Source organism: Bufo gargarizans, chromosome 1, assembly GCF_014858855.1.
Source record: "Bufo gargarizans isolate SCDJY-AF-19 chromosome 1, ASM1485885v1, whole genome shotgun sequence".
Classification (NCBI taxonomy): domain Eukaryota; kingdom Metazoa; phylum Chordata; class Amphibia; order Anura; family Bufonidae; genus Bufo; species Bufo gargarizans.
In genome coordinates, this window is record NC_058080.1 from 213,667,165 (window position 1) to 213,687,312 (window position 20,148).

At 42.2% G+C, this 20,148-nt stretch overlaps 1 protein-coding gene across 1 annotated transcript in view; it reads right to left on the reverse strand.

Annotated features, from left to right (window-relative positions):
• The window catches only part of LOC122945932 (bifunctional heparan sulfate N-deacetylase/N-sulfotransferase 3-like), a 550,006-nt gene that overhangs the window by 128,763 nt on the left and 401,095 nt on the right, over positions 1–20,148 (reverse strand). Inside the window, exon 7 of the mRNA XM_044305192.1 lies at positions 2,975–3,071. Coding sequence (XP_044161127.1) covers positions 2,975–3,071 — 97 coding nt within the window. The remainder of the gene's footprint in view (positions 1–2,974; positions 3,072–20,148) is intronic.

A 20,148-nucleotide genomic window follows, 5' to 3' on the forward strand; every position in this document is an offset into this window, starting at 1 on the left:
GTTAGTTGTTCTACTCGAGAGTGATAAAAGACACTTGGAAGTTTAGAACATGATGGAAAATTACTCAAATTCATTTTTAAGTCCTACTACTGAGAACATAGAATGATAGGTAATTTTGGTGAGAGTGTAGCTGGCCAGCTATGACCTGTCCTAGTTTGCTAACATAGCTTGTATGTTTATACAGCTAGACCTGTCAATAACCTTAATATTGTTCCTATGTTTGTGTGTTAAAGACAAAAGCAGAGTTATTTACAGTGACTTCATGTTTGGATGTCATATAACTGTTATATTTTGTGTTCACAGAAGCAGAAAAGATAGTATGCCTTTAAGATTCATTATATAATGTGAGGTAAGCTCAATGACACAGCGGAAACAACAGAAAGCAGAGAGTTAAACTGTTGTTAATGGGCAGGAGTCTAGACCGAACACAGCCTCACACACAGCAGCTCTAGCCTCACACACAGCAGGAGTCTTGGCCAATCACAGCCAGCCTCACACACAGCCTATGTGGGAAATTCCCTAGCAGGAACTGCTAGGAATTATTATTCACCAGAGAGAGAAGCTGAACAGACATTCACTCCACCAAGAACTGTGTTTTATGGAAGCAGAGAGGCCAAAATAGGTATTTAAAACAGTGATAATGTTCCTACTGTTAATATAGCGATTAGAACTGTATACTGAACTAGTTATGTGTGTTTATTTACAGTTCCACCAAATTCAGTTGCAAACTACAAAGTTCACAATCCAAATTAAAATTCCATATTGCAATCCAAATTACGAACTGCTCATATCAGATCTTACTGAGCCATAAAAGCAAACTGCTCAAAGCAATTGTATAGAGCAAACTGCAAACCAAGTTGAGCAAGTAGAACTATTGGTTAAACCTCAGATATACCTCTCAGAGAGATCATAAAGTGCTTAAATAACTTAAAGTGAGAGTACAGATACTGAAGAGAGAAATATATTCACCATTTTATGTTGAATGATTGAATAGTTGAACCACCATCTTATGCATACCGCCATTTTGTGATACTTTATTCAACACGTGTTTTGTACATGGACTATCTGCTGCAGAGGCAGCAGTGTTATATATGAAGAAAAGTTGAAGTTAATAAAGAAGTTATTTCAAGAATTTGGTGTGCTCTTTAAACCTACTGTTTCCATAGAACTGCGCTAAAAGAATTACAGAGAAACAGACAATCTGGTTGGACCAAACGTTAGAGATATCAAAATTATTCTAATGCCACAGCGCAAAAGGCACTTCATAGTACTGCGCCTGCCACAATAGTAACTAGTGTTGAGCGATCGAGCGCCACTAAGTGGAATTCTATAGTTGTTTGGTTCATCTATTTTAAAATAATAACTAATAAAGAAATATTTGTATTTTCAGTTAGGGACCCCTACAGGGAATTTAGGGTCTGAATAGACCATAGATGCGTTATTGGTGAAGTATGATGTCACCACTCCGGCAGACGTGATAAATACACGGGCTGTGCAAGATTTCACACTAGATCTTCAATCAAGATGGCAGAGGTTGGCTCTTCGTGATTAAATGGAGGAGGAAAGTATGAACTTTTTTTTTTTTATGAACTCGGCATCTGAGTTGTACAATGAAGGGGCGGCGGGGGTTGGGCGCAATCGCAACTCCCTGTCATTGCACCCATTACTACAAAGTAATGCAGCCAAATTGAATACTTCGATCATCTCTAATAGTAACCAATCACAATGCAGTTTTCATTTTTCAACAGCACTGTTAGAAATGAAAGATGTGCTGTGATTGGTTGCTATGGCCAGCTAAAACATTTTCCTTAAAACCCATAACCCATGAACTAAAAAACACACTTAAAAACATTGTATGTAGTGTATTCTAAATTTAATCATCAGCTTACAGCAAATATTTGGCCCCTGCATTGTAAGCAAACAACAACAACAAAAAACTCTAATTTATTTAAACTTCTAAATTTATTACTCACTGTCTACTCTTCCTCTGGAGAAGTTATAATTACCTTTAAGGCCCCTTTCACATGAGCGTGACGGATTAGGTCCGAATGCGTTCAGGGTGCGTTCAGTGAAACTCGCACCATTTTGCAATCAAGTTCAGTCAGTTTTGTCTGCATTTGCGTTCAGTTTTTTCCGCAAGAGTGCAATGCGTTTTTATGCGTTTTTCATGCGCGTGATAAAATAAACTTAAGGTTTAGGCTACTTTCAAACTCGCGTTTTGGGTAAATCCGTCATGGATCTGCAAAAACTAATCCATTACAATAATACAACCGCATGCATCCATCATGAACTGATCCGTTTGTATTATCTGTAACATAGCCAAGACGGATCTGTCATGAACTCCATTAAAAGACAATGGGAGACTGATTAGTTTTCTATTGTGACAGATTGTGTCAGAGAAAACAGATACCTCCCCCATGACTTACATTGTGTGCCAGGATGGAACCGTTTGGCTCAGTTTGGTCAAGCGGACAGCAAAACGCTGCAGGCAGTGTTTTGGTGTCCGCTTCCAGAGCAGAATGGAGGCTGATCGGAGGCAAACTGATGCATTCTGAGCAGGACCTTTTGCATTTAAAATGTATTAGGGCAAAACTGATCCGTTTTAGACCGCTTGTGAGAGCCCATGACGGATCTCACAAACGGAAAGCCAAAACAAGTGTGTGAAAGTAGCCTTACAAACAACATCTCCTAGCAACCATCAGTGAAAAACACATTGCATCCGCACTTGCTTCCGGATGCAATGCGTTTTTCACTGAAGCCCCATTCACTTCTATGGGGCCAGGGCTACGTGAAAAACGCAGACGCAGACCTATTGAAATGAATGGGTCAGGATTCAGTGCAGGTGCTATGCGTTCTCATCACACATTGCACCCGGCGGAAAACTAGCTTGTGTGAAAGGGGCCTAAGACTGGAAAAGGATGTAAATAATACACATATGGCATTTTATATCTAAACAAAAATAACAAATCCTCACCAGTTTTCTGTGGTCCCACAATGAGAAATTTTGGCAGTCGATCACAGGTTTTTTCCTTTGACCAAATGTCTCGATGACGTTTGTCATCACAGGGATTCTGTAACATGATATAAGAAATTTTGAATACGGAATTAAAAAAACAATAAAAAAATAAAAACTTTCAAATGATTGCTTATTGCAATGCATTTTAAATAACAAGTCATGTAAACTAAAAGTACAAGACGAAAATATAGTTTTGGCCATTAAAGCGATTATCCCATGACTTTAACAGAAGGGAAAACTCTGTAGTAATGCACACCATTATTTTAAGTATATCAATGTAAAAAAACACCACTTTTTCTAAAATATTTTTTCAGAAAATGACTGTCAATAACAAAATGACAGTGTAACTATCAGTTTCTGAAATGCTCATTAAAAGTTTTAAACAATATGTCTGTTATCACTTTTCCCAATATGGCTACCACAACAAAACAGTAAAAAAGTTAATATATTTGCCTATTGATTTAATGTCGGATTTACTACTGTATGGCAATTTTACATTATGATGTGGCAGAAAATCCATTTTAGCACTTTACAGTAAGCGTTGTTATAGTATTTGGTCATTTTGGACTGTAATGTCAGGGATCAAGGATGCAAGGATCTCTGCAAGGATACTTTTCATTGCATCTGATAAACATTTAAAAAGTTCCGTTTTAAAAATTTTGGGTATTTTCTGTTTCACACTATCCAAAAAGTCTAAGACACAATGATGTTGCCATCTAGTAGCCTTTGTTTAAAATCTGACACAAGGACAACATCGGCATGGAGTTTGTATGTTCTCCCGGTGTTTGTGTGGATTTCTGATACCTCACACACTCCAAAGACATACAGATTGGGAACTTAGATTGTGAGCTGCACTGCGGACAGCAAGTGATGCTAATGTCTGTAAAGCTCTGCAGAATATGTCAGTGCTATATAAGTAAATAAAAAGATAAATAAAACCCTGGGCTCTGATCCAAGCACTGATAACAGCATCTTTGTTAGATGAGTATGATATCCAGTATGATATCCAGAATAAAACATGTGTTAAGATTTGTTTGTACTTTGCATTTATGACAATTCAATTATAAGCCCCCCCAATCTTTAGGTGTTATTTGCTCCCATAATGTGCATTGGTCCTTTATCATGCTTGTAGAAAAGATTCTGAAAGTCTTTTAATGCTGGAGTGACATGAATATTTATGTTGGCTTGAAAGGCCAACATATTGTTCTTCAAATTTTTTGTTTATTTCACCTTATTATGTTGGCTAATAAGGCCAACATATTGTTCTTTGATTTTTTGTTTATTTTATCTTATTATTAGTGTTGATCGCGCACCAAAGTGGTCGGGTGCTCTGTCCGAAAACAAGTGTGTAAAAGGATGGAAGTCAATGGGAGAACCCGAGCATCAAACCAGGCACCCCCTGCTCTGAAGAGGGGAGGGTGCCTGGTTTATAGGAAAAGGTCAGAAATTGATGGAAACACCACAAAAAAAATGTTTCGGGAACAGAATAGGGAGTATGTCTCCCTATATTGGAGTCCCAGGTCGCTGCTGGGAACCATGTTGTCCGAGTACTACGCGACTTTTGCAGACTGACAATAATACGCACAAAACTGAAGATAAAATCAATTTTAGAGGAAAAATTGTTAGGAAACATTCTTTCCTGTATATTTACTGTTATATAAAGTGCAAGTGCTGCCAAAAATTACAAGGAAGAATCACTCTGATACAACATGTATATCACATAATGGAGGGCCTCATTCACATTGTTGTACAATTGTTCAGGTAATGGGACTCCTACACTCATAAAGCCTATGCACTAAGGGAAAGGGCTGCCAAAAGTTACAAGGGACCGGCACTCCAATACACCCTTTGTTGCACATCATGCACAGGTTTGAAAAATTATGATTGATGGCCTGCTGGTGACCCTCAAAAACATTTGGAGCAAGGGCCCGATGACCTGACCATCTAAAACATTATGGGCGAGGGCTTGCTGCCACTTTGGTGACTCTAGATAACCTGGGGCCGATCGCACGTCCCCGTGACGACGACGATCCATTTGGATGTCTGCCCTATCAACTTTCGATGTTATTTTCAGCACCAACCATGGTGACCATGTGTAACAGGGAATCAGGGTTTGATTCCAGAGATGGAGCCTGAGAAACGGCTACGGCTACCACATCCAAGCAAGGCAGCATGCGTGCAAATTACCTATTAGGTATAATTAGGTGAAGGCCTGCAGATGAGCTGACCCTGTAAAATATTTTAGGTGCAGGCCTGCTGGTGAGCTGACCATGTAAAATATTTTAGGTGCGGACCTACAGGTGAGCTGACCCTATAAAAGATTTTAGGTGTAAGCCTGCAGGTAAGCTGACCCTGTAAAAGATATTAGGTGCAGGCCTGCTGATGAGCTGACCCTGTAAAAGATTTTAGGTGAGGGCCTGCTGGTGAGCTGGCCCTCTAAAAAGTTGTAGTTGAGGGCCTGCTGGTGAGCTGACCCTTTAAAACATTATATGCCAGGGCCTGCAGATGAGTTGAACCTATAAAAGATTGTAGGTGAAGGCCTGCTGGTGAGCTGACCCTGTAGAAGATTTGAGGTGCGGGCCTGATGGTGAGTTGACCCTGTAAAAGAGTTTAGGTGCGGGCCGCTGGTAAGCTGACCCTCTAAAAGGTTGTAGGTGAGGGCCTGCAGGTGAGCTGACCCTCTAAAATATTATATGCGAGGGCCTTCAGGTGACCTGAGCTTGTAAAAGATTGTAGGTGAAGGCCTGCTGGTGAGCTGACCCCCCAAAAAATTATATGCAAAGGTCTGCTGGTGAACTAACCCTGTCAAACATTATATGCAAGGGCCTGCTGGTGAGCTGACCCTCTAAAGCATTGAAGGTGAGGGCCTGCTGATGAGCCGACCCTGTAAAATATTGTAGGAGAGGGCCTGCCGGTGAGCTGACCTCCTAAAAAATTGTATGCGAAGGCCTGCTGGTGAACTGACCCTGTCAAACATTATATGCAAGGGCCTGCTGGTGAGCTGACCCTCTAAAGCATTGTAGGTGAGGGCCTGCTGGTGAGCCGACTCTGTAAAAGATTGTAGGTGAGGGCCTGCTGGTGAGCTGACCCTCTAAAAAATGATATAAGAGGGCATGCAGCTAAGCTGACCCTGTAAAACATTGTATGTGAAGGGCATATATGCAAGGGCATTATATGCGACAAATATGCATGTTGATATGATGGAAGAGGAGAAGGAGGATGAGAAAAGGAAGGTTCAACCATATACCCTTGTTTGTGGTGAAAGGGGTGCATGGGAATACAGTGCATTCAGTACAAAACTTTTAAAGTGACTTTATGTTCATCAGCTTTCCTCTGGTGGAGTCGAGAAGTCATGGTCAATCCAGACCTTGATCATTTTTATAAGAGTCAACCTGTCAGCATTTTCAGTTGACAGGCGGATACACTTATCAGTTATAATGCCACCAGCAGCACTAATTACCCGCTGGTGATAGGCAGGCCAGCACCTCCAAGGTGTAGAGCGCCAGCTTGGACACCCAGTAGTTGTAAGGCAATAAGGGATCATTGAGGATGCTGACACGGTCTTCTATGTACTCCTTCACCATCTTCCAAAATGTATCCCTCCTTGTGACACTAGGACGTGCGTCAGGGTGAGGGTGCTGGTGGGGTGTCATGAAACTGTCCCAGGCTTTGGAGAGTGTTGTCCTGCCTCTGTTGGAACTGCTGTGTGCTCCCCTTATCTCCCCTCCTCGGTTGGCCAAAGGAACTACGGACTCTACCGCCAGCATTGTCAGATGGAAATTTTTGGAGCAATTTTTCAACAAGGATCTTCTGGTATTGCCCCATTTTGCTCATCCTATCCACCAGAGGAATCAGAGATAAGATGTTCTCTTTGTAGCGGGCGTCGAGAAGGGTGAACAACCAGTAATCCGTGTTGTCTAAAATGCGTATAACGCATGGATCACAGGAAAAGTAGCCTAACATGAAGTCAGCCATGTGTGCTAACCGGAAATACTTCGCTTTCGCCATTAGGAGGATCACTCTTAATCTCCTCATCCTCTTCCTCCTCTTCTTTCCACCCACGCAGAACAGGTGGAATTAAACTTTCATGGGTACTACCCTCTGTAGGGGAGGCAACAGTCTTCTGCTCCTCCTCCTCCTCCTCGTCATCGTCCAATTTGCGCTGAGAAGACGAACTGAGGGTGGTCTGGCTATCACCCTGTAATGTCTTCCCTCAATTCCACCTCTTCCACATGCAAAGCGTCATCCTTAATTGTGAGCAGCGAGCATTTGAGTAGACACAGAAGTGGGATGGTTACGCTGATAATAGCGTTATCACCGCTCACCATCTGTTTTAATTTCTCAAAGTTTCTTAAAACCTCACAGAGGTCAGACATCCATGCCCACTCCTCTCTTGTGAATAGCGGACGCTGACTGGAAAGGCGATGACAATGTTGCAGCTGGTATTCCACTACCGCCCTCTGCTGCTCACAAAACCTGGTCAACATGTGGAATGTAGAGTTTCAGAGCGTGCTCACGTCACACAACAGCCGGTGAGATGGCAATTTCAAGCGCTGCTGCAGCGTTGAAAGACCGGCTGAAGCTGTCGATGACTTTAGAAAATGTGCACACACACGGCGCACCTTCACCAGTAGCTCAGGCAAATTGGGGTAGGTTTTGAGAAACCGCTGAACCACTAAGTTTAAGAAGTGGGCCATTATCATACACAACAATGCCTGGTTCTAGGTTGAGTGGCAAGAGCCACAGCTCAGTCTGGTCTCTTATCCCCTGCCACAGCTCTACAGCGGTGTGCTGTTTGTCACCTAAGCAGATCAGCTTCAGCACGGCCTGTTGATGCTTCCCAACTGCAGTGCTACACTACTTCCAGCTACTGACTAGTGTTGAGCGCGAATATTTGAATATCAAATTTTTTTCGCGAATATCGGCACTTCGCTAATTCGCGAATATTTCGAATATAGTGATATAAATTCGATATTTCGAATATTCTTTTTTTTTTTTTTTTTTTTTTTTATTGTTATATTTTTTTCTTTCCCACTTCCCTAAAGTTGTTCTTACCTGTCCTTTGGCTTCCTGGCTGCTCCAGTCAGTGCCCGTTGCCGCTTCTGCCGACTTCCATGCTCATGGAGCGTCCGCATCACCATGGGAACGTCTCCATATACTAGAATGTACTGTCGGATTTGAGAATTACGTTGAAATCGCAATTCGATTATTTCAAGTTATAATAATCGAATTTCGATTTTAACTTAAAGGCTACTCTCCTATTGAAATAGCAATGCGATTAATTCAAGTTATAAAAATCGAATTTCGATTTTAACTTAGTACTGCTATATTCCATATTCGTTAATTCTAGCCTAATATGGAATATAGCAGTGCTAAGTTAAAATCGAAATTCGATTATTATAACTTGAATTAATCGAATTGCGATTTCAACTTGGACCTGGTTTACTATGGTTGGCTTGGTAGAATTAGTGAATATGACGAATATATTCGTTATATTCCACAAAAGGAAGATAACGAAGTATTCTGCATCTTCGTTTTAGCTACCTATTCATCAACTTCGCTAATTCTAGCAATCATATAGGAAAGTTGACTATAGAGACAGCTAAGTTTAATTCGCTATGTGATTATATGACTGCTTTTTTTTTTAATAAATAGAATAATTATAATACCTGATAATTATTATAATTATTCTATTTATTAAAAAAAAGCAGTCATATAATCGCATAGCGAATTAAACTTAGCTGTCTCTATAGTAAACTTTCCTATATGATTGCTAGAATTAGCGAAGTTGATGAATAGGTAGCTAAAACGAAGATGCAGAATACTTCGTTATCTTCCTTTTGTGGAATATAACGAATATATTCGTCATGTAAAAACACAAAATGCAATCGCACACTGCAACCAGCACTCTGCCCTGCCTTTATGCTGGATGTTGAATAAGGCATTGGTGTACATTTTGGCCAAAGCGTAATAAGCCACTCACCACGTCAAGGTCGCCTTCATGAGTGGTCCCTAACACTAGTTCCTACCTTTTATGGGCCATGACAGCCACATAAAGTCCAGGGAGCGCAGGCACAGCATGCACGCCAAGCACACTCTGCTTTTAACCCCGTCCGGTGCCATTACAGCTTTCATCGGATCCAGGGATGCAAGTACTCACATGCATGCTGAGCCCACTATATACTTCTCCTGGAGCCTAATGGCTACTGGTAGGTGCTGTATAAGCAGACTCAGTTTTATACTGACTTTAAAACCAGCCTCCAGGGGGCAGATTAACTGGACAGGTGTGCTTGACTGCTTGGAGATCGCCACGCGATTCGTCATATTCGCTAATTCTACCAAGCCAACCATAGTAAACCAGGTCCAAGTTAAAATCGCAATTCGATTAATTCAAGTTATAATAATCGAATTTCGATTTTAACTTAGCACTGCTATATTCCATATTAAGCTAGAATTAACGAATATGGAATATAGCAGTGCTAAGTTAAAATCGAAATTCGATTTTTATAACTTGAATTAATCGCATTGCTATTTCAATAGGAGAGTAGCCTTTAAGTTACAATCGCAATACGCGATTATTTAAATCGCATATTAATCGCGATAACAAGAATAATGACGAATATTTGATTTCGACGAATATAAAACGAATATTCTATTGAATATTCGCTAATTTCGTCGAAATCGAATATGGCACCTGCTGCTCATCACTACTACTGACTAATGACTAACTGGTGCTGCACATGGATAACTCAGAGGTGGAAGTGGATGAGGATGCGGAGGAGAAGTGGGGGTTGGAGCCACTAACGTAGTTGGTGGCAGAAACTCTGATGGAATTAGGGTGCGCAATCTTTGGCGTCGGGAGCATCTGTGCCATCCCAGTGTATGACTCACTCCCGGCCTCCACAACATTCACCCAGTGCACCGTCAGGGAAATGTAGCGTCCCTGGCCGAATGCACTTGTCCATGTGTCCGTGGTAAAGTGGACCTTCCCAGCAACTGCGTTGGTCAGGGCACGTGTGATGTTACGGGACACATGTTGGTGTAAGGCGGGCATGGCACACCTTGAAAAATAGTGGCGGCTGGGGACTGCATAATGCGGGATGGCTGCTGACATCAGGCTGCGGAAGGCCTCAGTGTCCACAAGCCTAAATGGCAACATTTCCAGGGTTAGTCATTTGGAAAGCTGCGCATTTAGTGGCCTGTGGGTGGATGGCTGGGTATTTGCGCTTGCGTTCAAATGCCTGGAATAAGGATATTTGGACCCTGCGCTGGGACACAGAAGTGGATGTGGTCACTGATGGTGCTTGCGAAAGTCCAGGTGCAGGGTGGGAGGCATCCGGGCCGGCGCCTTCGACAGGGGATTGGCCAGCATGTAACACAGGGGAAGAGGAGGCAGTGGTGTGACCCACAGACACAGATTGTGGACCCAGGCGTTTGTCCCACTTATTACGGTGTTTGGATGCCATGTGGCGGATATCATGCTGGTGGTGGTGAGGTTGCTAGTTTTCATGCCCCGACTCATTTTGGTACAGCACAGGTTGCAAACTACTATTCTTTTGTCGTCCGCACTTTCCTCATAAAAGCGCTATACTGAGGAACACCTACCCCTTGGCAAGGGATATTTCCGCAAGGGGTTGCTCCGTGGAACAGTTGCGGGCCTGTTTGGTCTGGCCCACCTTCTCCCTTTTGCCACCCACTTCCTCTTCCAGCCTGTTGCGGTGTAGCAGATCCCTCCCCCTCTTTACTGCTGTCCTCTCTCGGCTTTTCTCCTTCCCAGGTTGGGTCAGTGACTTTATCGTCCACCACCTCCTCTTCCACTTCCTCACTCTGCTCATCCTCCTGACTTGTTGACCTAACTACTACCTCAGTGATTGATAACTGTGTCTCGTCCTCTTCATCAACCTCTTGAGACAGTAATTGCAGTTGACTCATTGGCAACTGTGTCTAATCATCATCCACCTCATTAAACACCAATTGCCGTTCCCCACCGTCATCTTCTTGTGATTGTGGATGCTCAAGAGTTTTGGAATCAGGTTACAAGATCTGTCCCTCTTCAATTGTGCTTAACAAGAGGGCCAAATCAAGGAATGGCGCTGAAACAAGCTCCTCACAATATACGAGTGTGGGAACACTTGTTTGCCCAGACTCTTCACGGCGGGAGGTAGGAAATCAGGGTGAGGATTGGGTTGAGCAGACTTGGCTACTGGAAGCATTATCTGCTGCAATCCAACTGACCACCTGGTCGCACTGGTCTGACTTCAAGAGTGGTGTCCTTGGCCACCCTGCAAACTGGCCCATAAAGCTAGGTATTATGGATGATTGTTTTTCTTGTGCTCTGGCAGCAGGCACAGTTTCACCACACCCAGGGCCACGTCCTCTGCGTGCACCATCAGCATCACGGCTACTGCCCCATCCCTTACTGCTCGCCTTCTTCATATTAAATGTTATATATAATTGAAAGTATGTCACACGTACAGTAGCGTAGGATTTGCAAGTGTATGTGAAACAAATTTTAAAAGGTATTTGGGATGTGGAAACGTCACACAGGTGTTGTCAATGCTATCACCAGCGGCTAATGAAAAATTACAGGAAATGTCACAGGTATTTGGGATAAGGAAACGTTATATAGGAGAGGTAACAATGGTGGTAATGTCACTGTCCGCAGCGTCTACGCCAAATTACACTGCAGATGTGGCCCTAGTTAATGTCACTGTTAGTGTCAGAAGCAGACACTGTCTATTGACAAAGTACACTGTATGTCACAGATATTTTTTGGATGCGCACAATTTACACAGGAGATGTGGTGCAGGTAATGTCACTTTCCGCAGCAGACACCATCTACGTAAAAAGCACACTAGATGTCACAGATATTTTTTGTATGCACACACTTTACACTGCAGCGGCCTATCTATTGTACGCTATTTAGTGCAGGATGCTGCCACACACAATAGTCCTTAGAAGGACTTTTGGGTCTGTAAACCTTTAGAAATTTAGCGCAGGTTGCGCTAAAAATATAGATTGCTGCCACACACAATAGTCCTTAAAAGGCTTTTGGGTCTCTGAAAAGTTGTGGTGGTAAAATAATTCTTAAATCACTTCCTACAATGTCTGTCCCTTCCTCAGCACTGCTCTCCCTGACTAAGAATGAGCCGAACATGCGTCATCGGGTGCTGTATAGCACCCGATGACGCGTTCTGGCCAGCCAATCACTGTAATGCCAGCAGCCAACATGGCTACTGGCATTACAGTGAGGGCATTACTTATCTGCACGTTTATTGGCTGCGTAGCAGCCAAGAAATGAGCGGGGCGGAGATTCGAGCATTGCGCTTGAGTACATGCGGTATTCTGCCAAATACAGCCATGTGATCGATCATTATTTTCCACCCCCCCTTTTTCTATACGCTACTCCTCCTACAGTTTTGGGGGTGCATATGCCAAACTTTCCAGACTTCTTCGACCTATAGCGAATAGTGATGAGCGGCAGGGGCAATATTCGAATTTGAGATATTTCGCGAATATTTAGTAAAATATTTGTCGCATATTTGCAAATTCGAGTATTCTAGATTATATTCTTGATTGCGAAAATCAGCAATGTATTATTCGCGTAATGCGCGCAAAATATCGGCATGGGTCACTTATGCTAAATTTTTCAATCTGGTATACGTTTCCTGAGACTGGAGAAAATGGTTGGCACAGCAAAACATTAGAAAAGATTTATATGCAGATAGAGCACTCCAATATATTTGCGCTTGCGCATTTTTGGCAATTAATGATGCACATATTTTTTCGAAATACGTGCAACTTGTATAGTAAAGGGTAGGCAACTTTTCTATTGGTTGCTAGGGATGTTGCTAAGCTGTGACAAAGCCTTCTCATTGGCTCACAAGCTAGAAGAAGGGAGGGATGATCACCTGATGTGTACTGTGTTAAAAAAAAAATGCAAAAAAAAATATAATTTTCTTCATTACGAATATATAGCACTATATTCTAAATATTTGCAAATTCTCGAACTGCTGATAGAAATTAGCTTTTCGAATATTCGCGCTCAACACTAATAGCGAAGTAAATTGCTTGTGTTTTAATAAGCGATCCTTTGCAGCAGACCACCAAAGACCCCTTTTTCACCATTGACTTTGACAGGGAAAATTGGCACTGTGGGTCACTGGGTGACTGGGGTTAAAATTTATAATAAAGTGGGCAGGGTCTACAACGGCCAATCAAATTTCAGCCATATTTTAAATTGGAAAATACAAAACTGCCGCTGCTCTTAGACTGTTATTGGCAGGGTCCCCGAAATTGGCACAGTTGGTCATTGGAGGACTGGGATTAAAATTCTGAAAAGTGGGCAGGACCAAAAACAACCAATCAGATTTCTTTGATTGATTTAAATGGGAAAAATTTAAAATGCTGCCATTCTCACATTATTGATATCATGGACCTCAAATATAAAAAATGTGGTCATTGGGTGTTTCCACCTCAAGGTTAGAAAAAGTGGGTGGAGCCACGAACAACCAATCAAATTTCAGTTATTGACTTTCAATCGAAAAAAATAAAACTACTGCCATTTTTACACGTTAAATGTCATACTTCCCAAACTTTAAAGTGTTAGTCCCTAGGTGACTGTGGTTCATAATTAGGAAAAAAAAAGGGTGGGGCAACAACAGCTAATCAGATTTCAGCCATTGACCTTAAGGAAAAAATATAAACTGCTGCTATTATCACAGTTTTAATGCCAAGTGTCCCAAACTTAGCACAATTACTCACTGGGTGACTTCGGTCAAAATTTACAAAAAGTGGGTGGGGCCTAAAACAGCCAATCAGATTTCACCTATTGACTTCAATGTAAAACTTTCCAAGACTGCCATTCTCAAAGTTTTAAAGCCAGAGGCCCCCCAACTTGGCACAGACCATGACTGGGTGACTGGGGTAAAAATTTGGAAAACTGGGTGGAGCTTAAAACAGCCAATCAAATATTACCTATTGCTATTCAATAGGAATATTTAAATTGCTGCCATTCTTACACTTTTAATGGCAGGGTCTTCAAACTTGGTACATTCAGTCACTGGGTGACTAAAATTTTAATTGAATCAGATTTTTTTTAAATTGGTTTAAATGGTAAAAACTAATGATGTTACATCTATACTTTTCTTGTTTGTGCATTCACAAACACGAAAAATACCTTTGCAAGGCTACTATGGTATGTTTGGTTAGTTGCTGGCATGAAATATATTATCGATGGCAGGGAAGGCCAACCTGAGGCTCTCCAGCTGTTGCAAAACTACAACTTCCAGCATGCTCAGACTGCCTACAGCTATCACAGTACAGCAGGGCATGGTGGGAGTTGTAGTTTTACAACAGCTGGAGTGCCACAGGATGGCCATGCCTGATCTATGTACAGTAAAGAACTGTATATTATTGCAATTGAATATTTTATTGAGATCTATAATTCTTTAACCCATTATTGACCACCATACACCTTTTTACAGTAGCTGATAAGGGGCCTTCGGCTAGGCCGCCACCTGTGTATGGCTGCCTAGTCTAAGCACTGCATGGGTCTCCAATGCAGCAGGGGCTCAGCTCTCACATGTGAGCCAGACTCCTGCTCTAATGACTCAGATTGTCAAAGTGTCAATCCAAGCTGTTTAACCCTTTGGATGCTGCCATCAATAGCAGTAATGGCAATAGCAACCATCTTCCATCATCATCCCATGAATGACATTGTGGGGTGCCAATATATTCACATGGAAACCTGGGGCCTAATGAAAACCCCAGGCTTTCCTGCAGTGTATTCCCAGCAGGTTGCACCTCTCTAGTGCCTGTCAGTATGGCACTGACTGTGTAATACTCTGTATTGCATAAGCATTCAAAAGATCACCTGTTAGGGTTCCTTCACGCGCTGTGTAATTTTTTCCAGAAATTTCCAGACTAAAAATCAATTCAATTAGCTTGAGTTGGATGGCAAGCACATGGATTTTTACAAGCCTCATTCAGGTGAAAGGAACTGATTTTTGTGGAAAATTCTGCAACTAAATCCGCAGAATGAGAGGGCATTCTTAAAGTCCCCCTTGTGGGACTAGTAAATGGTTAAAAGAAAGAAAAATCTCCAAATTAAAAAATGCTATTTTTTTTATTGAAAAATTAAATTAAGCTTTCACATGGAAAAAATCTTAATACATATTTGTTATCCCCTGTCTGTAACAACCAGCACTACACAATCATGTTACTTATATATGGGCAATGACATAGTGTTGATTTAGCAGCGACATAAGGGGGCCACAGAGTGACAAGGTGACATAGTGTGGAGGTGGCAGCAGCATGAGGAGGCCACAGAGTGGCACAATGAAAGAGTGTGGAGATAGTAGCAGCATGAGGAGGCCACATAGTGTCACAGAGACAGATTTTTTAGTTGGCAGCAGCATTAGGAGACCACAGAGTGGCAAGGTAGCATAGTGTGGAGGTGGCAGCAGCAGCATGAGGAGATCTGAGTGGTAAGGTGGCAGCAGCATCAGGAGACCACAGAATAACCCGGTAATAGGGTGGGGAGGTGGGTGGCGATAACAGTACCCGCTGATGGTGGTGGGTGCACTTGGCATCAGATGTGTTAAATCAGGTGGGTGGAAGCATCGGAATAGTAGCTGAGGAAGGTAGCCATAAGAAGCTGGTCTTTTTTCACAAGGTGTGGGTGAGGCAGCATAGATGATCTAATCTGATGCATCAGGCATTGGTGGGTGGAAATTCTGGCTGATCCAAAGCCCCCCCGAACAGACCTGCGAGAGGATGGACGATGACACAGATAGGCAGCGGCCAACTGACTACATAGGATGTCTCTATAGTAGTTCAGTTTGTCCTCCCTCTCAGCAGGTGTAAAAAATGCCCCCATGTTGGACCGGTAGTGAGAGAAAGTCATCCTTCTGCCGAATAGTGACAATTTGTCCGTCACTACCTAAGCAAGTGAACATTAGTGATGTCCCGAACTATTCGCCGGTGAATAGTTCCCGGCGAACATAGCTTGTTCGCGTTCGCCGCGGCGGGCGAACATACGCCTCCTATACGTCATCATTGAGCAAACTTTGACCCTGTACCTCACAGTCAGCAGACACATTCCAGCCAATCAGCATGCCCTCCCTCCCAGACCCTCCCACCGCCTATTAAAAAGCAAGGACAGCATCCATCTTAGATTAATTCTGAAGCTGCAGTGTCACAAAGTTGTAATTGCAATGCGATTAATACAGGTTATATTAATTGCATTGCGATTACAACTTAGAGCTGGGTTACTAATGGTTATATTGATAGAATATAATGAAGATTGAGAATATAGTGCTATATTCGTTGTCAATTCTAGCAATACAACCATTAGGAACTCAAATCTAAGTTGTAATCGCAATGTGAATAATGCAGGTTATATTAATCGCATTGCAAATTCAACTTAGAGCTAAGTTCCTAATGGTTGTATTGCTAGAATTGACGAATATAACGAATATAGCACTATATTCTCAATCTTCGTTATATACTAGAAATACAACCATTAGGAACCCAGCAGCTCTAAGTTGCAATCACAATGCGATTAATATAACCTGCATTAATCGCATTGCGATTACAACTCTCTCAAATCCGACAGTACATTCTAGCATGGAGCCGTTCCCATGGTGATGGGGACGCTCCTTGAGCACGGAAGTCGGCAGAAGCTCTAAGTTGAAATCGCAATGCGATTAATTCAAGTTCTATAAATCGCATTGCGATTTCAACTTAGAACTTCTGCCGACTTGCGTGCTCATGGAGCGTCCCCATCACCATGGGAACGGCTCCATGCTAGAATGTACTGTCGGATTTGAGAAAGTTGAAATCGCAATGCGATTAATTCAAGTTCTATAAATCGCATTGCGATTTCAACTTACCTCACTCTGCGTCAACTACGTAATTTTCCATGGATCCCCCTCCGGCATGCCACAGTCCAGGTGTTAGTCCCCTTGAAACAACTTTTCCATCACTATTGTGGCCACAAAGAGTACCTGTGGGTTTTCAAATTCGCCTTCCTATTGAAGTCTATTGCAGTTCGCCCGGTTCGCACATTCGCGAATATTTGCAGAAATTCGTGTTTGCCGTTCGCGAACGGAAAATGTTATGTTCGCGACATCACTAGTGAACATAGAAACATAGAATGTGTCGGCAGATAAGAACCATTTGGCCCATCTAGTCTGCCAATATACTGAATACTATGGATAGTCCCTGGCTTTATCTTATATGAAGGATGGCCTTATACTTATCCCATGCATGCTTAAACTCCTTCACTGTATTTGCAGCTACCACTTCTGCAGGAAGGCTATTCCATGCATCCACTACTCTCTCAGTAAAGTAATACTTCCTGATATTACTTTTAAACCTTTGCCCCTCTAATTTAAAACTGTGTCCTCTTGCATCAGTTTTTATTCTTTTAAATATTCTCTCCTCTTTTACCTTGTTGATTCCCTTTATGTATTTAAATGTTTCTATCATATCCCCTCTGTCTCGTCTTTCTTCCAAGCTATACATGTTAAGGTCCTTTAATCTTTCCTGGTAAGTTCTATCCTGCAATCCATGTACCAGTTTAGTAGCTCTTCTCTGAACTCTCTCCAAAGTATCAATATCCTTCTCGAGATATGGTCTCCAGTACCGAGCACAATACTCCAAATGAGGTCTCACTAGTTCTCTGTAGAGCGGCATGAGCACCCACCTCTTTCTACTGGTAATTCCTCTCCCTATACACCCAAGCGTTCTGCTAGCATTTCCTGCTGCTCTATGACACTGTCTGCCTACCTTTAAGTCTTCTGAAATAGTGATCCCTAAATCCCTTTCCTCAGATACTGAGGTTAGGACTGTATCACTGATTTTATATTCTGCTCTTGGGTTTTTACGTCCCAGGTGCATTATCTTGCACTTATCAACATTAAATTTTAGTTGCCAGATTTTTGACCATTCCTTTAGTTTTCCTAAATCCTTTTCCATTTGGTGTATCCCTCCAGGAACATCAACCCTGTTACAAATCTTGTGTCATCAGCAAAAAGACACACCTTACCATCGAGGCCTTCTGCAATTTCGCTGATAAAGATATTAAACAATATGGGTCCCAGAACAGATCCCTGAGGAACCCCACTGCTAACAAGACCTTGGTCTGAGTATACTCCATTGACTACAACCCTCTGTTGCATGTCCCTCAGCTACTGCCTTATCCATTCAACAATATGGGAGTCCAAGCCCAAAGACTGCAATTTATTGATAAGCCTTCTATGTGGGACAGTATCAAAAGCCTTACTAAAGTCTAGATAAGCTATGTCTACTGCACCTCCTCCATCTATTATTTTAGTCACCCAATCAAAAAAATCAATAAGATTAGTTTGACATGATCATGACCTGAAGTAAACCCATGCTGTTTTTCATCTGAGTAAAGAAGTGGAATAGACGGCTCTACTGCTCAGGTAAATGGTAGAGGTGCAAAGCTGCTTGATCTGACTCACCCAGTCAGAGGCATAAGATTACAAAAGGATAAAGGATAAGCAGGCACACTCTTATTTGGGTACAAGGTAATGATTTATTTATATTCTAGTGTTTGTGAGGTCTGGTAGATAGATGTAAAAAGTGTATAAAAGTAGTCCCTTTTTATAAATGTAAAAATGAAGAAATTCTGGAGTGATAAATGATCACCACTGGGTGAGAGGTGATGGATGTCCTGGAAAAAATGTTCTAGGAAAATTGGTGGATAAAAAATATAAAATATATAGAATGCCTAGATGAACGGTAAAAATATCTAGATAAAAATCCTTGGAAAAAGAATATTCATAGAGTCTTTCAAAAACAGATAAAAATACCTAGAAAAAAATATTCATAAAATCTTTCATAAACAGTTTGCATATAGTTGCCACTAATCAGAAGATAAAATCAAGTAGAGGATGTATGGAATAGTCTTTCATAATCGCTATAAAGAGGATTTTTGTCCAATATTGCCCCTTTGTGCAATTGTAGCTCCGTTTATGGGATATAGTGTAGATAACAAATTGCCGCTCAGCAGAGGATCAATGGTGCGCCTTTTCAAAATGTAGTTTGCAAATGTGACAATTTATGGCTGTTAGTAGTTATTTTCTATATATTGAGCTGTGGAGGAAAGGGGTGCTCTGTGCCTTAGGTGCGGCGTCCCGCACTGTCTCTGGCTACAGAGATCACTTACCCTTCCCGACACTTGTTCTCTTGGGTCCTCTGATGGTAGTCTACTGTTCCTAGGAGGCTGTTGCGATCCAGTCCGATTCTCAGGAGTCGGTGGCGTGCCTCGTGTTGCCAAGGACGCCGGGGGCGTGGTTCGTGCGTCTGGAGAGTGACGTAAGCGGTCACGTGATGGCGAACTTTCTTTCAAGCGCGTTAACAGTGTTTCTCCTACTCTGTTGCGAGTAGTGAATATTCCGGTAATCCTCAGCTTCTTAATCGCGTTTCGGGAGTCTATCCCTTCATCAGCTGTTTTTCATCTTTCAATCCATGGGATTTTAGATGTTCCACAATCCTCTCCTTAAGGCCTCATGCACACAACAGTATTTTTTCACGGTCCGCAAAATGGGGTTCTGATGTTCCATGATCCGTGTCCGTTTTTTCTTCTGTGTGTCTTCCGTGATCACCAAACATGAAGCAAAGTAAATAAAAAAGTCATTTTGGTGTCCGCCTGGCCGTGCGGAGCCAAACGGATCCATCCTGACTTACAATGCAAGTCAATGGAGACGGATCCGTTTGACGTTGACACAATATGGTGCAATTGCAAACGGATCCATCCCCCATTGATTTTCAATGTAAAGTCAGGAGTCCCTACCGGAGTTTTCTCCAATCCGATGGTATATTTTAACTTGAATCGTCCCCATCACCATAGGAACGCCTCTATGTTAGAATATACCATCGGATTTGAGTTACATCGTGAAAACTCAGATCTGACAGTATTTTCTAACACAGAAGCGTTCCCATGGTGATGGGGACGCTTCAAGTTAGAATATACTAAGAACTGTGTACATGACTGCCCCCTGCTGCCTGGCAGCATCCGATCTCTTACAGGGGGCTGTGATCCGCACAATTAACCCCTCAGATGTAGCACCTGAGGGGTTAATTGAGCGTATCATAGCCCC